This window comes from Thunnus thynnus, chromosome 3 (assembly GCF_963924715.1).
Source record: "Thunnus thynnus chromosome 3, fThuThy2.1, whole genome shotgun sequence".
Classification (NCBI taxonomy): domain Eukaryota; kingdom Metazoa; phylum Chordata; class Actinopteri; order Scombriformes; family Scombridae; genus Thunnus; species Thunnus thynnus.
This window is the reverse complement of record NC_089519.1, coordinates 5,665,523-5,683,207: the sequence shown is the minus strand read 5'-3', so window position 1 is coordinate 5,683,207 and position 17,685 is coordinate 5,665,523. Positions and strand designations below refer to the sequence as shown.

The 17,685-nt window shown below is 39.1% G+C and overlaps 1 protein-coding gene across 5 annotated transcripts in view; it reads left to right on the top strand.

Moving 5' to 3' along the window:
* Positions 1 to 9,668, top strand: part of LOC137176234 (zeta-sarcoglycan) — a 366,313-nt gene extending 356,645 nt beyond the window's left edge. For all 5 annotated transcript variants that reach the window (XM_067582401.1, XM_067582435.1, XM_067582409.1 and 2 more), the window contains one exon: positions 6,967 to 9,668. In XM_067582401.1, coding sequence (XP_067438502.1) covers positions 6,967 to 7,173 — 207 coding nt within the window. In that variant the 3' untranslated portion in view covers positions 7,174 to 9,668. The remainder of the gene's footprint in view (positions 1 to 6,966) is intronic.
* The last annotated feature ends 8,017 nt before the right edge of the window (positions 9,669 to 17,685 follow it).

Below are 17,685 nucleotides of genomic sequence, written 5' to 3'. Positions count from 1 at the left end.
CCTGTGCATGTTAGTGTGAATCCATTTGTCTGTGCCTGCAGTTGTGTGTGTGTGTGTGTGTGTGTGTGTGTGTGTGTGTGTGTGTGTGTGTGGTACAGTAGAGCAGGCTGATATTGCTTTATGTCCTCTCCAGCCTCTGTCATTTAGTCCATTGTCAGCTCGCATTCCAGCGTCTGTCCATTCAACAAGCCTAATGGTCTGTGTAATACACTCAGATAGCTTCACAACCTCCCTCCTGTTTGTGTTGTTGGAGTGTGTGTATGTGCATGTATGTGTGCGCGCATGTGTGTGTGTGTGTGTGTTCCATGTGTGAGTGCAGGGGCAGCAAGAGAGAGAAAGCAAAGGAGAAACGGGAGGCAAGGTGATGTGAGGCAACTTAAAGGTTGAACTGTGTGTGCAGAATGATGTGTTTGAGTGTGTTTGCGCGCTGATGAAATTGTACCGTTGTTGTCCTTTCAACCTCTGTCACACCTCTCCCCTTCCCCTTCCTCCTCCTCCTCCAACCTCTGAGTCACGTACTTTGAAGTCGAAACTGAATTTATTTATTTGAACTTATTTATTTGATAGAGATGATGCAATTTAAAATAGTTCCAATACAGAGCATGAAAGCAATGTGCTGCACGGAGAGTTTATAGCTAATGCTAATTTTCAACTCTTATCCCTAGATAGGCTTTACATGTACAGTGTAATTAAAATATACAGCTTTCATTATCATAAAACCATAATACACTACAGATATGGAAGTACAATAAAATACATATAATAAAATGTACAGTTCGAAAAAAAAAAAAATTAACAATAAAATACAGTTAGCCAAAAACGTTACAGCTCCGGTTCGCTTTTATCCAGCACTTAACCTTTGTTGTAAAAGATTTTATATGTGGAATTAATTTGATTTCAGTCGGTAATGTGTTCCAGAGTTGACAGCCCTTTACGGAGAAAGCTGATTGTCCAAATTTAGATCTTCGATGCCATTCACCATGCTCCTAATTACCCTGCTACAGTCTTTGGATATATCTGGAAAGAGGTTCTGGGGCTAAACGGTTGATGCATCTGAAAACTAATTTGAGAGAACAAAAAAAACGAGTAAAGCTCTTAAAGCTAAGTAGATTGTATCTGCGTAGTAGCAACTTTGGTTTGACTGCTGAGAGTCTCAAGTTTGTTCAAAGTCTTGATTGGACTCAGAAGAATCTGACAGGATCTAAAGAAGAGTCTGAGCATCACAGGCTGCATCCTTTGCGGGACTCATGATGCAAACCCTGCTCTCTCTGGTGTCAAAGTCCTCTGCTTTGAACTCCCAACATCCACCATCCCTACAACTTCTGCGCGGTACATAAATGTTGCATTTACTTTGTGGAAAAAAACATTGCTGTGATCATAATCCAGGCAGTGATTACATATGTATACAGACATAGTTGGGCATGCATGCATGGTGTAGAAAAAAGCTTCACCTACATTGTACAATAAAATGTCTCTTGGCTATTTGTAACCAGCAAAGGAAGGGAATTCATAACTGAGTAATAAAACATAACCAAAAAGTTTGGAAAAGAAAAATGATGTTGCTTGTGTTGCAGCAAAACTTCATGCTAAAAAATTGAACTGAAAACATTTTGTGTCCTCTTTCTTTTCAAATTCTCACCTGCATTTCCATACTTCCCCTGTCTTCCATTCAGCTCTCTTCCTCTTTTGTCCTCCCCTAAACACCCTGTCCTCCTCCTCCTCCTCCTAAACACATTCATACACTCCTTTCTCCTCCTAAACTACTCTTCAACACACTCTTAACATTCGGTTTTATCTCCTCTGCTTTCTTTCTCCTTCCACCGCCCTACCTCCCCTTCCCCTTTCATCCTAGGGAAATTTTTGTCCTTTTTTATCGCTGCCTTCCCCTCCTCTTTCACAGCTCATTCGCCTCCCACCCTCTTTCGCCTGTTCCTCAGCTGTGCCAAAGGAAATCATCCATGAAAAATGTTTTGACCCTCCATAATTGCTGCTTCCCGCATGTTTCCCATCTCCTTGACGCCAGTGCCACGTGCTTGCTAAAGTGATGTGTGAGAGAGATGAGCTTAGACACACTCAAACTCACACTTTATGCATACGCACAGCCACCGCCCACGCGATATGGTACATTTATGCAAGTGTGGAAGCATTAGGGGCACATACATATAGAGGCAGACATATATACTATATATATATATATAAGATATGAAGAGCTTTAAAGTAACCAACAGCAACATTTTTGTCAAGACTGTCACAGAGGTGTTGATTCAACTCTATGATCATTTGTGAGGCCATAGTTTCAAAGCTCATCTGAAAAAATGTGTTATCATAAGACACTTCTTTTTCTTAGATCCCCTAATATATACACAGCTGATAGATATCTCACAAATTTCTTCTTTTTTTATCACTTTTATTTCTTTTTTCTTTTGTTTTTATTAAATCAGCAACAGCTGCCTTTCTCAGCATCTGTGTGTGTGTGTGTTAAGCAGGTTTCTAGTGTCAGCGAGTATATTAACCTCAAATCTGTCCCTCAGTATCAATTTGCTTCCGTTTGTTCAGATTATTTTAAGTTGTTATGGTTTTGATTGGTGATTGTGGATGTGAAATTGAGGTCAGTATTCTCACTGACACCAGCAGACCCCTGGATAATACTGAAGAAGACAGCACAAAACATCCATGTGTGTAGTGAGGCTAATAATTTAATCAAAAGAAAAAAAATGTAAGAAGAACATTTGGGAGTGAATTCGGTGGACTTTGACAGATGAGAGATACCAGGAAAATATTAGTGTATCAATGCATTAATACAAACATATGCGCACACTCAATGCACAGGTGTGTTTACCTTTTCACATTATATTCACAGCCGCATGTCCTTACACACAGTCCTCCCACTCGAACACACACATTCACATGTACAGACCCTCACATACAGCTAACAACAGGCCGACCTAATACTTACAGACACTTTCATTTGGGATGAATGTCAGCGCTAATCCGACCTTAAGCTACAACAAATGACTTCCACTCCCCTTCCCCCTGCTTCCCTTCCCTCTTTCCATCCATCCAGCCGTTCATCTATTCATCCACCGCCTCTCCTCTCCTTTACTGCTCTTATTTCCTGCTACCTAGCATCCATCCATTTCTATCTCACCCCCTCCGTCTGCCCTCCTCTCACCTCCTCACCCCCTTTTTTTATCGATCTCTTCCACCCTCCATCCCTCCTCGTTTGCTATCATCTCTACTTACTAATCGCCTTCTCCTCTTTTCAGTCTCTTGATCTGCATCCTCTCCCTCCCTTATTGTTTACGTCTTCGTCTGTCCCTACTCTCCACCTCTTCTCCCTCCATCTTTACCGTATTTTTTTCTGTCCTTCCCCCTGTGATGTTTCCAATGTTACGGAAGAGAAACCAGTCATGTCATCGGCATTCTCCCATCCCATTGGCATGCCCAAGTTCATTTGAGGTTTTTGTTGCTATGGCAAAGGGTCGCGTGATGTTTCCAAACATGACTGAGTCCTTTCCTCTGTAAGGCTTTATAACTGAGCCCTGGCAGCTTTTATTGGGGAGTCAAAGGGAAGATGACAGGTGTGCACCAGGGACCTGTTAAAGGCATACCTTGACATTTAGAGATATAGTGTGGTATTTTCCTTTTGCCTGGCACATGAGGAGAAAAGTGTTTGTTTTTCACTGGCTCTTAAAGTGTCTTGTTGTCATTGTTACTATGTCTCATTAAAACTAATGGGCATGGCGGGCTAATGAGATAGCATCACAGAAAGAGGCTGCCTGTTTTTTGTTGTTTTGTTTTTTAACAACTGAAATACTAAAGTAAAACCTTTTTTTTGGAATCTTATGATGTGATTTATGTGAAAACTTTTATAAATATGCATTTTATCTACACGAGTTGGCAACTTGTTTTCATCTGACAGTACCTGAAGCTCTGTGGCATTTACTCTAATTATATGAGTCATTTGTCCCGTCCTGATGAAATATGACAGCAGTTTTGACAGTCTATTAGTTGAAAATACCGAAATGATCAAATTGATCAAGACATGAGGGGATTGTTTTGAGGTTTTGCTACATGCTCTGTACACTGTTCAAGTTTGTCTTAAAACAATAGTCAGGTGCCCATATCACTGAAATAGGTTTTACTTGCCATAATCATTCCTCCTGTTCATACTGACCATTAGAAGATCCCTTCATAATGCAATTACAATGTAAGTGATGGGGACGAAAATCCACAAGCCTCCTTCTGTACAAAAATGTAGATATCTTTCAAGTTTACAGTCTTTTTAGTGCCAAAGTCCCTCTTTTTGTTGCTAATACCTCCACCACAGCTCAACAGGGATATCCACTTGATATGAGTAACTCAGACTGCTGAAGCCTCATATAAGCTTCTGATAAACTTTTACATACATTTTTGCAGAAAAATGACTGCGTGGATACACTGTAGATTTGATTGAAATCACATTTGAGGGGAATCTTTTAACAGCCAGTATGAACAGGAGGAATAATTACAGCAAGGAAAACCTCTTTCAGTGTTCATAGAGACACTTGACTGTTGTTTTAAGACACACTTGAAAAATTGTGAACCTGTCCTTTAATCTACAGGATAAAATTAGTGTGGTTTGTGCCTTTTGCTGTCAGTATAAGTTACTTTATGTCAATCAGCCAATATGTAAATGATCCAACTAAATGTTAAGCATTAATGTACATTATTTAAAACATCAAGGGGCATGTTGGTTGTAAGTAATAATACAGGAGACCTTGTAAGAGGAGTTTGACTATCTCACTGAGTGAAGGCCTCTGGACCATTAGGAATGACATCATCTTTAAGGTTACTTTAGTCTATTTTAAATGCTCCGGTTACCTGCATATCTATCTAGATCCAGGTTAATTGCTAATAAATGCTCTGCTTTTAGCTACACAGATATTTAAAAGGCAACATGAGCAGCACCTCTGCTCTGCTCCATCATGCACAGAGAGACAGAGAGTGTGTGTGTGTGTGTGTGTGTGTGTGTGTGTACTGTATGTGGATGTTATTTATACAGATGGAGATGTGCCCCGTCAGCCAATGTGAAATCATTAGTTATACTAATTGGTTCCTCACTGTTGGAGTATCTGAATCCCTCATTCCTCTCTTCCTCTTCTTCTTTCATTCATCTTATCTCCCTCTCTTTTTTTTTACGTCACCCGTCTTCTTCCAACCACTCTTCTGATTTGACATTTTCTCTCTGTCATCCTTCTCTCATCCTTTCATCCGACTCCCTTTACCTCGGTCTTTTTTGCACTCATATTCCACACACTTTTTTTTTCTCTTCCCCTCTCATCGTTTCTAAAATGAAGAACATGAATAATGGGGATACAGATGTCTGCTGAGATTATCGTCCGGCCTTGGAGCGCATTTGTGTGTGTGTGTGTGTGTGTGAGAGAGAGAGAGAGAGAGTAGAGAGAAGGCAAGAGAGTAGCACTTCCATGAACACTGAAGACTTAGGAGTAAATAAACGAGGAGGCGAAGGAGTCAATATAAACCGAGATTGTGTAATGATTCGCATTTGAAACTCAGCTCGTATCCATCTGAAGATGAGAGGAGTGGACTGAAGGAATGCAGGGAGAGGAAGAGGTCAGCAGGGATGAGAGGGGGTGGGAGGTAGAAAATGGAGAAATAATAAGATGGCAATGTAAGGAGGAGAGATGATAGTATGTATAAGAGGAAGAGAATCCTATCTTTTTATAACACGGTCTCTTATTCTCATTGACGGTGATCTCAAAGTTAAAAAAGTAGCTCAGTGAAATCATGGTTTTCCCATATTTGTCCCTTTTCTGAAAGCCTCTCATCTTCTTATCTGTCCTTGTTCTCACAATGTTAAGAGTGTAGCTTTCTGTATCTTTTTCACAGTGATCTTTTTGCCATTGTTGTGTGTGTGTGTCTGTGTTCAATGCAAGTATTTTCTCTCAATAACTTGAAATAAACTTGACCAGGCACATGATCTGTGAAAACTATTGGTCCCCCCCCCCCCCCCACCTTAAACTGCACTCCAGTCCAAACTGATTGAAATTCCTTCGAGTCCCTTGAAGGTCTAGTTGCATTGGGAATTATTTAAGAAAACCTTGTTGCACATTTTCTTCAATATTTTGGCTCCAAGTCAGTGAAAACTGCAGATACAGAAAAGTCCAAACACTGCAGAATTTACCATATACATGAGAAATGTCTCTTAATTAAAGAAATGTCTTGAAACAAGTATTTTTGTCTTCTTATTTTAATTACTAATACTCTGATTTTATCTTCCTAGAGTTTGATGTCTTCTCTCTTTTTTTAAATACAGCCACCTGTTTCTAGCAAATTATTCAAAACAGTGAAACTGCTTTTTTTTTTAGGTATATTGAGTGAGTGAGTCATCCCATTAGCAGAGTTTTACTTGTTTAAAGGAAAATATGATGATGTGGTATCAAGTTAACTGGTGTTAGAGTTGGATTTATTTGCTGCTTCCTTTGTGCCTTTATTTCTCTCTCTCCTTTCCCCCCCCCTTTCTCCTCCCCTACTGATTCCCCTGCTCTCCTCTTCACCTGTCTTGCCCTCTGCTTCTTTCACTCCCACTCTGCCTCTTTATCAAAAGAGACCCATTCTAAATAGAAGTTCCCTCTGTCTCCATTGATCTTTCTTGATGACAGCCCCGGTCGACCACAGAGTATAGTCAACCCCTACGGCAGTATGCTCTCTTTGTCTCTGTGCCCGCAACCCTGTTTTCTTTTCATTTTTTTAAAAATAAAAAATAACTTTCTCCCTCTCTGTTTTTCTGTTTCGTATTTTAAGCACTAAGGCAATAAATGTGAACCCGATCCACTAGAGCTGTAACATTCAAATCATGTGTTTCTGTTTTCATGTTTTATATATACCTTAATTGTTTTATTGTCTGTCTTCTTTTCTTTCTTTCTATCACAGTTTTCTTAACCATCTTTCTTTCTCTTTCAGATCTTTCTAGACGCAAACACCATCCGGCTGGGCAACATTCCCCTCGGCAGTGCTGTGGACCCCCTGGAGGGGGCGCCAGCAGGTACCACATACACCAAACAGACTGTGTACGAGCTGTGTGCCTGCGCTAACGGCAAGCTCTACCTGTCCCCGGCTGAGAAAGGCTCCACCTGCCAAACCACTAGTAACTTTTGTCTCTGGAGCTGAAAGTGGGAGGTTGACAGACAGCCGGGACATGTGGACAATTAGAGTTTGAAGCTAATGCTAGCCAACAGACTGAATCAGTGTGGATTATGGCTTGGTGGGAAGCTAACGCCAGCTAACAGACCGAATCGATATGGATTGTAGCATGGCGAGAAGTTCATGTCCTTAAACCAATCGAATAATATGGATTACAGCTTGGCAGGAAGCTAATGTTTGCTAACAGACCAAATCAACATGGACTGTGGCTTGGTGTAAAGCTAATACCGCCCAAAGGACTGAATCAACATGGACTAGAGCTTGGTGAGAAGCTAATGCCAGCTCACCGACCAAATTAATATGGATTGGTCAGTAGCTAATGCTTGTCAAGAGACTTGGAGGGAAGCTAAAGCCAACAAGTTTAGCTAGTGGGTGTGATGCTAAAACCACTCCTGGACATGGATGGACAGTCACACTCCGGGGCTCTTGTTAGCTGTCTTCGCCATTGTTGAATTGCTGCCATGACGGTTTTTGAAAGTCACAAGGATTATATTTGGGGGTGGCCTGAGAACAGCAAACACTTACAATGAAAAGTGAGTTGTGTGTTCTCTGTATGACCAAAATGTCCTGGAAACCTGCTCCTACTTTTGTTTGGATAACCAGATATGGTGATGGACTACAAACTCGCCAACATGGACATGGACAAGGACTCTGGGTTAACCTGTTCATCAGTTGGCTCATAGACATCAGTGAGGACTGTGGCTTAGCCCTGCGGGTAGCTAACAAATACATCAGACAGTGGTTTAGTCTAGTGGGAAGCTAAGGCTAGCTAACGGACCAATCTATACCAGAAAGGCCTTCCCCCTCCTCCCCCTCTAGTCTTTCAACCCAGACGTTGACGTTTGACTCCTCCGCATCAATCTGCACCTGATAGTGACAATGTTCTCCGACCCCACTTTTCATAGGATAACTAATGCAAATAATTGTGCTTCGACCTTTTGTGCTTCCACCAGCTTTTTTCCCCTGTATATTCTCTGATTTTTCACATCTTTGTTAATTTCTCAGACACACTCTTTTCATTTCCTCTTCTTTTTTTTTCTTTTTTCAGATAAAATATTTGACTTGTTATCTCTTTGTATCCAGTTCTTTTTCCCCTATAACATCTCTGTAAACCTTTATCTTTATTATTCATATTTTGCTGTTGCTCTCGGTTATCTGTTCGCCATGCTCTAGTTATTTTTGTTCTCTCTATGCACCTGCTTCCACTGAACTGGTAAAGAATTGTCCTCCCTATCCGTTTTCTTCCACCAGTCTAGTTAAGAAAAAAAACAAAAAAAAAAAAACAAAAAACAACTGAAAACATGTTTTACCAGCTTTGTTCCACTGGAAACTATACTCAACATCACAGCTGTACCAGATGCAGGGTTTCTCCTCCTCACAGTCAGTTCAGGCTCAGGTGGGTGCTATGGCAGACCAACAATTTTACGGTGTTGGGCCAAACCTCCAGTCAGACAGAGACTGCAGTCGGACAGCAGCCAGACCAATTTTGGTCTTGTTATGGAGGATTATACATCTTCATCCTGTGTTCCTTGTCTGTCAGACTTTTTTTTTATTGCATGTCCTTTCTGCTCTTCTAGCCAAGCCCTTACTCTTACTTCACAGTAATGTCTTTTTCCTGTGAGATTTTTCTGCTTGTTTTTGTTCCTTCTTCAGCTTGTTTTGCCTCTCATTACTCCTTGCTCACCCTCCTCACCATCTCTATTTTCTTTCCAGTAGTTAAATTTCTCAATTTCATCATATCCTCCTCTCGCCCATCACAACTTTTTTATTATTTCTTCAATCTTTAATCTTTTTTTTTTGGCCATCCCAAACTCTATCAGGAAAAATTGTCCTTCCAATCTCACGCTTTGCCCACTATCCAAAGTTCTGCAACCTAAGCAAGAGAAGTCAAGAAGGTCCTAAATGTTATTTTGGGGATTATTGTTTTATATATCAGTCTCAGATGGGGAATAAGTGTGAATGGCCTGCGATGGCTGGAAATCATAGGAAATATGTGTGTGGCAGAAATCCCCCCTGGAGAAAGTGATGGATGGATTTGGTTGTATGCGTATGGACTCAACTGGATTAAGGCCCTGAGGCGTACTTTCTTTTTTTAAAATAAAGCGATACACAGGTGCCTTTGCTGCTGTTGGTAAAAGCACATCACAGTCTGAACGTTCACACTACCCTCAGTGGACCATCTGCAAGTGTCTCTGGACGAACTATCTATTTATCAATCTACCTGTCTATCTATTTAGTTTTCTGTCTTCTTCCTCCCCTTCTCTCCTGGTTTTGTAGAACTCTCAGTATATCCAGCTGAAAAAAAAAAAAAAAAAGAAAAATTCAATCCTGGTTTAAAGTTTCATTTTCTGATGTGTTCCCTTATGGTTTTATTCTTGATAATAAAAAAAGCACAAATTATGCCATGTATATAACAATACCAATAAAATACAAAATAAAATCATATTGTTTTTAAAGAGAAATCTCTGGAATCATCGGTGTTGTGAAATTTGTAATCGTGTCTTGTATGTTTGTAATTAGTCTTTTGACTTTAAACTGTGTGTTCCTCAGAGAAATGAAAATGCTCCCCTGATAATTACAACCTACATAATGTATGAGTTACTGACAACAACACATTATTTTCATGCTTTGATTTCATTGTTTAACACTTTGTTGGGTATTTTTATTCATTTTAAAGAGGCTTACAGTCCAAACAGTAAAACAGATTTAGTTTTTATTGATTTTATTACTTTCATAGTTTTGGATACCAAGCTTCCTTAAGCTGTAGGCTGCTACAGTACTGACACACTGTGCCTTTTTTTCACACTGTCATAAAACCTAAAACTAGAAGGAGATCATCTGAGCCAATTACAGACACAATCAAAGTTGTTCTTCCTTAGATCATTTGATATATTTCATCTCTTAGTGGTCTTTTCTTTGATATGTGTAGTGTTTTGGGAGTCAGCTGCTCCACCGACATGAACAAAGTAAAGTATTTTCAGCATATTATCAGTAATCACTTTGTCATACCCAGAAGCCTCACTGAGTTGTGAGCTTGAAAACAGGATTTTGTACCCATAACCTTACTTTTGTAAGCTTGTGCATTCCAATTTGTACTCCTTTTGTAAAGTGTGCAAGCATATTTTTGCCTCACAGCTTGTGACACACAGCTTGAATGCACAAACTTGCAAAACAGTTTACAGGCAGGAAACCAAATGTACAAGCTTACAAAACTGAGATTGCAGGTACAAATTCAAATGTACAAGCTTATTTAAATGTACAATTATTTAAATTTAAATCAACAAGCTTATGACAAGCTTAGCTGACATTACAAATACAAAATCCTGTTTTCAAGCCTAACTTTATGAATGACATAATAGTCTATATGATGCTACATTGATTCCCATGACCCTTTAGTAACCAGTATATGGACCAAAGTGGAAGAGATCAAATATGGTGCCACAGGGAAGTATTTGGGTGAGCATGCAAAGACATAAAGGTGTTCAGAAGTAGTGTTTACATCACAATTATGAAATGATTATACGACCCCCTTAAATTATTTTGCTCTGAATATTCTACTTTATTTTGATCAAGATGTTCTGAATAACTGACACAACTAATAGTTATGTTGTTATTTTGGGCTGCAGCAGCCTTGACCTGCAGATGATTCACCACACAACCTCCTACTATCTCTCCTAACTTTAGTGTCCACTTCACATTTAATTCTTCCTGTGTCTCTCTATTTCATTGCCACTTTGCCTTTCGATGTTCTTTTGACTTAATGATTTTCTGGTGACAATATCCTCTCCTTTATGTATTCAGTATTACAATATTTATGTTTTTTTTTCATCATACATTTAGCATGCTTTCTCTTTTTTCTTTTCATTCTCCTTCTGTCTTTTCTCTCTTCTGCTTTTCTTCCTGGTCACTGATTTTAAGTGGTGGTTTTGAAATGCTGTGTTGAAGTGTGGGGAGCTCAGGAATCAAATATACCATGAAATGGAACATCTTCATAAATAAACACACACACACACACACACACACACACACACAGGGATATACTGGTTCAGGATATGCCACTTTCAAGCACATGATTTCCCACTTCTCACTCAGTGGCCAGCACTTTATTTTACTGTCACTTCAAATGTACCCATTGACCCATAAACCCATTGACAGTAATGGGATAAGTTTATAAAAATGAGCACACTGTATTTCCCTCTTTTACTGTAAATCCAGACCTTTTTCTGTGCTCAGCACTGATTCTCATTTAATTTCAGATAATTTAGTTTTACAATGTACCAAGCCAACGTTTTTGTCTTATTATTCCTTCACTTTGCCAATTGTTTGCTCCCTTTGCTTGTTCCATTTCCACTGACAAGTTGTTGACAGGTCTTACCACACTGCAGCTGCACTTTGGTTGCACCCATGAAAACAAATGTTTGGAATGATATTTTATAGAACTAAAGGATGTTTGCAAGATATACACCAGGAAGAAAAATGTAATATAAAAAGAAATATAAAATATGAGTTACAAAAGGGCTTCCTGAGTGACAAAATGTACAATATCTCATCATCTTTTTGAGTACAGACAGCTTTATGGATGGTTTTCACATCAACCACTTTCTGTCTCAAACAAAAGATGGACAAAGACAGAGCGGAGGCATTTGTAAAATTTTATTCAAGGTTACATTGTGCAATAACTACCCCTGTTATTCTGAGAATAACCTTCTCTAATTCATCTACTATTTTTCAACTCATTGTTATTCCCATGGGTTGCTGAAGCCTGCAGCCTCCTATATTCACTGGGAGACTGACAGTTTGCCAATGAAGCACAAGCTAATACAGAAACACCCACAATATTTCTATATGTGGTTGTCTGTACCTGCCAGCAAGTTAAAGACCTCAACAAGCCTGACAATCATATTGTGGACTATGGGACAGAAATTCAGACCACCATTAAAACTCTACACACCATAGAAAGGGCATAGACAGAACTCCATTTATGTGAAGCAGTAGTGCAGTTGCAGTGTTGTCTCCATATTCCTTATTAGTCTTTGCCAAAAGTCCATCTTGTCTACTGACATGACATGAAATAAAACTCATTGGATTTTCTGTGCAACTGGAGGAGAATGAGAGAGCCCTCATGGTTTTCCATGGACACTCTAATTTGCACATTCAGTCTTGCAAATTTTTAAAACCAATAAATTGGCATATTGGATAAGAAGCACTGCATCCATTTGTAATAGCTTAAAGGTTTATGCTGCAAAATCCATACAGAGCCCATCTATCACGTCAGTTCAAATAAACCTCTCTTGTGAGTTAACAAACATGCAGACTAATTTCTTAGCTGGATAATGAGGCTCTGATGATTTATTAACATATGATAACCTCAAGAAATGAAGCTTCTTTTTTTTTTTCAAATTTACTCGAATGGCAGGATGTTGTAGTGAGGAGGCAGCTAGCAAGACTTCAACTGCATAACAGGAAATAAGTGTGATAGCTCATTAGCGTAGCCTTTTCTCAGTTATATCCAATGTAGCCAAGATAATGTTGGTTGTTGTTAGTTGTTTCAGAAACACTTTATAAGCAGTATGTAAACAGTTAATGGTTTATAACACTCTATAATGTACTTGTTAGCAGATATAAGTGTATTTATCAACAACTATAACTCCTCTTGTGGGTGGACGCTGCTATATAAACAGATAATGAATGACAAAGTAAAACACAGTTGTGATAATATAAAATGTTTTCATAGGACAAGTTATAATTGTTGACAAACACTGAACGTTAACAGCTAAATCTTTATTATATCTGCTTACAACTGCATTATAGTCTGTTATTAACCATTTATTAAATGTTTATATACTGCTTATGAATGTTAATGGGGGGCCTTTAAGTACAGCGTTAGCGTAACCTCCTATTTCTCTGACATTGCTGTTAACAGTTTCTAAAAACTCTTCATAGCATGTTTGGTGGATTATCGAAAGGACACTGATACAGTGAAGAAATGTTGCTGTTGAATTTTTTTTTTTTTTAATGTAATGTTTCAGTGGTGTGAGCACCACAAATAAAATACCCTCAGCCTCCATTGTGTTGAGCTGGTAGCAGAAACCTCAGAGATACCTCAAAACCTGGCAGATTAAAGTACTTTTATAATTTGGGTGAGTTGACTGACTTAATAAATGATAAAAAAAAAAAAAAAAACACATACAAAGTCAGTGAGTCCAGATGAATTTTACTACCAAATGGATGTTAGTTTAAAGTCCTCTGTTTAGCCATTTGTGGTTTTTAAGGGTTTGTTTTGTCAGAGCTTTTAAACCTACAAACACAATGACAATTCAAATTTTTTACCTCAACAGAACACACAGATTCTGTCAAAATGACCAATTATACATATTCTTTATTTTTGTGAAGAACACAAACACATTTTCATAGTGTCAGATTAACTCAAGCGTAATGAAAGGATGGAGGCTGCTAGAAAACCAAATAGTTACAGTAAAAAGACAACAGTATGAATAAATCTTTTGTGACACCAGACTAATCTCTTTACTCTTCTCACTGACACAGTGGAGGAGGGACAGTGATGAAGCATAGCCACTAGCATCATCTTCACATTGTCATTGGAATCCAATGTAAGCAAAAGGCTGTGTGCTCAGAGAACCTTACAGTGAATAACACAAGAGACTCAGACTGCTGGTGAAGTGGAAGACAAGAATGTGATGTTAATGTGGAAATCAATTTTGAGCATGAAAGTGAATTTAAAGATGGGCTGAACCCAAAGTCAGAGGAATGACAAGCATCACAGCCAACATCAGGTGGAAGCTGTAGTGCAATATGTATCCACAAATGGTCCAATTGAAAAAAAACAACAAAAAAAAACAGGGAAATTCAAATTCAAAAGTCCAATCCAGTGTGAAAATGACAAAAATAAATATTTATCTTTTAGTAAAAAGTTTGAAAATGTTCACATACAAAAGGCTATAAAAAGGAAATTGCATTTTTTTGAAGGAATAAAGTGTTAAAAAGAAGCTAACAAAATGGGACTTATGTGCCCAGATGGGACAATGAATTGAAGAAAAGCAAGACAAACATTTGGTAATGATGCTGAAAGCCATCAGACTTTAAAATAAGTAATAGCAGCATGAGATAAAAACAAGCAAATACAAATCAGAATCAGGGAGATGTACAAACATCATGCAATCAGGAGCTATGAAACCAGCGGGGGTGGACTCTACACAAACCCTCGTTATAAAAAATTAACTGAATTGGCAATGTGTGATAATTGAAATTAATTGCAATGATTTTTTTTTTCCTGTGATTCAACAATTAAATAATAATCAATTGAAGCAAAAATGATTGAGGGAATCATGATTAAATTTGAATTACAAATTGCAACTGCATTGAAGTTTTAAGTGACTTAAAATGACATTCTTACAGGCGTACAGGGCAGACAGGTGGAGGACTCTACAGACCGGCAGGTTAAATGAGCAGAACTTTTAATGAGAATAACAAAACACAGGCTTACGGGTCATAACTGGGAACCCATCTGAAAGAGCAGACGGGAACAGGATTAGGTTGGCGAGAACGAAAGATTCCATTGGAGAAACTATGAGGAACTGGCAGGGAATGGATGATAGAGACTGGTATTTGTAACGAGGGGCTGACGAGGGAATGGGCAGCAGGTGCAGACAATTACTGAGTGGGAACAGGTGAGCAGGTGGGTGTGGTAAACAGAAAGCAAGGTCTGGGGGCGTCTGGTGGACAGGTGGAGAAAAGGCAAAGACCAGAGTAGAGAGTGATGAAGGGCTGAAGGTAGTGACAGAGACAGAAAGGGGAAAGGGAAACACACATACACACACATAGGGCCTTAGCAGGAATCGTGACAATTTTCCAGGTAAAATTGCAGCTCGTGAAAAGAGAAAGAGATTTCATAGGTAGTGAAACAAGGAAGCAAAGAGCTCTGATTGGCTCTTGAATGACCAAAAACAGTCCAGCTGTTGCCACCTTTTCTCAGCTTGTTGCTCAGTCGCTCAGCTAAATCAGAAAAAAAATTACTTCCGGTGATTTTGCTGGTTTTAATAAATAGACACATTGTCCCTTTACTTCTGTGACACTATGGCAGGCTTTGACTCATCGTGTAGCAGTGTCAAGCGGCAGCATTGACTGAGCTGCCCTGACAAACCTCTCCTTATCTTATGACACTACTGTACATACGCACACGTCTGTCTCTCTCACATAGTGAAAGCAGAGGCCCAGTGTTAGTGTTATGTTAAAAGTGTGTATTTGAATGACAAGAACTGTCAAAGCCAGCAGAGGACGGAGATAATATTCTCTCATTTCCTCCTCGTACATTGAGACACATTACCGAGGAGAATGATTTGGTTAATCACTACATATGAGAGAAGAAAGGAGGGGAGAGAAGATGAAATGGAAAGGGGAGCAATAATGGCGGAGAGGTGGAGGTGAGATAAGCTGCTCTTTTTTCCATGAATGGCCAACAGATATTTGGTCATTTCATAACCAGAGGCACAATTGTAAAATGGGTTGAAGTGGGAGGACTGAATCAATCAGTCAGTGTGGTGAGGGCTGGCGTCAGTCATGGCTGATTCAATCAGCGTCTGTCATCCTTCATAAAAATAACTACCTGCCATAGCATACTGACAGCCTCATAAAGGAGAGCAGAGTCCAGACTGGCTCACCTAAGAGCTCAACTAAAAGGACACAGCGTGGGGGCCAGAGAAGTCCAGCAGGCGGAGAGAAGAACGGTGTGATTATGGCTCCACAAACACGCCTGATGTTTCTATTTGAAATGAAAAGACATCTGGAGTTTTCAAAAACCTGCACATCATGTTCTCCATCTGTAATGACATGCATCAACAGTTCTGTTTTAGCTACAGTTACGCTTATTTTACTTTTTGATTAAGTTTGGTGTTTGATGTTAGCAAGCAGGCACTAATGCTAATAATATCTATACTGTGATTGGTGGAATAATCCATTTAAATTCATGAATACATAAACTGATGACTTCCCAAAATATTGCTGTTTACATGATTGATTATCCAGAGAGATTTATGGAAATCTGACTATTTTTGTTCTGAAAAAGATAATCTTCTTGTTGCTAAAAATGTGTTGATAAGGATAGTGAAGAGTGGAGTATGGTGAACTACTGAGGGAGTTCAGAGTATATGGAGAGGAAATAGAAGTTTCAAATATCCTGATGATTTGCGTGATCTACTCAACAAAGTCCTCCAAATTAATGACCAAACACGCAGCTTGACCATGTGAACCCCAGAACGACACATAGGAGCGTTCTCTAATCAGACGCCTCTATCGGCAGTAATCAGCAGGACAACATCATACGTCTGTGTTTTTCAAAACCGTTACTGATCACTGTTAAAATATTGTAATGTGAGGGTTCGATAGGTGGTAATTTGACACTCTTCATAAGAGAAAATAGCAGGATGGAGACAGGTGACTTCTTAAGCAGCACTTTTACTCTAGCTCCCGGCATCAGAGTCATAACAACAACACTTCCTCGTCTCTAAGGCACATGTGACTAAACCAACCAATCATAGGCTAGACTGAGGCACATCCAACTGTAATGTTTTAACCTTCACAGGATGCTGGTGTAAATATTTGAACCTGTAAATATGTAAATAATAAAGCACAGATATATAAATAATTAACTATGTAAACATTGTAAATATATATTTTGTCTGTTTAGGCACAAAAACCATACACTTAGGTTTCAGGAAAGATGGTTTGGATTAAAATGATCACTTTGTTAAGGTTAGAGAAACATGTGGTGTGGGTTAAAGTTGCTACTTCCTTAAAGTTAGGCGACCTTTGTTGCCATGGCTACAATAATAACCACAGGGTTGAAGTTAGGGAATGATTGTAGCTGAGTTTTTAAAAAAAAATGGAAATATGACACCCATGATTAGAAACAGGAAACGAATAGCAATTAATGTTAATGACATCATCTCACTGCTCCATGTCATAATTACTACAGCAGCTAGATGGCATCTGTCACTCAAATGTAACTTTACATTGTTTTTTTTGGGGCGACTAACATTATGACTGTTGGTGTCCTGTACTTGTGAAGATGTGCATCATCATCATCATCATCATCAGAGACTGTGTGGAATATCTATTTACAACCACTGCCTTAGAAAATAAAGAAAGCACAGTGAACTGACAAGACAATAAAGTCACTCTCCTTGTTTCTCCCAGCTTTTCCTCCATGACTCCCAGTGTGTTGTCACTGCATCATCAGCAAGATAGCCAAGAATGAAATACACATTCAGTAAGCAATGTTTGGTAATGTGGTCCAGACCCTCAAAAAGTCCCTTTAAGCAGAACAGGCAGACCCCGCACGAGAGACGGCAGTTAGAGAAATAAGCGAGTTAGGGAAAAGTAATTTCACATGGTGCGCTCTAAAGAGAGAGAAGTAGACAGCGATAACAGAGCTTTTAATCAATAATGGACAGACTCTTACAT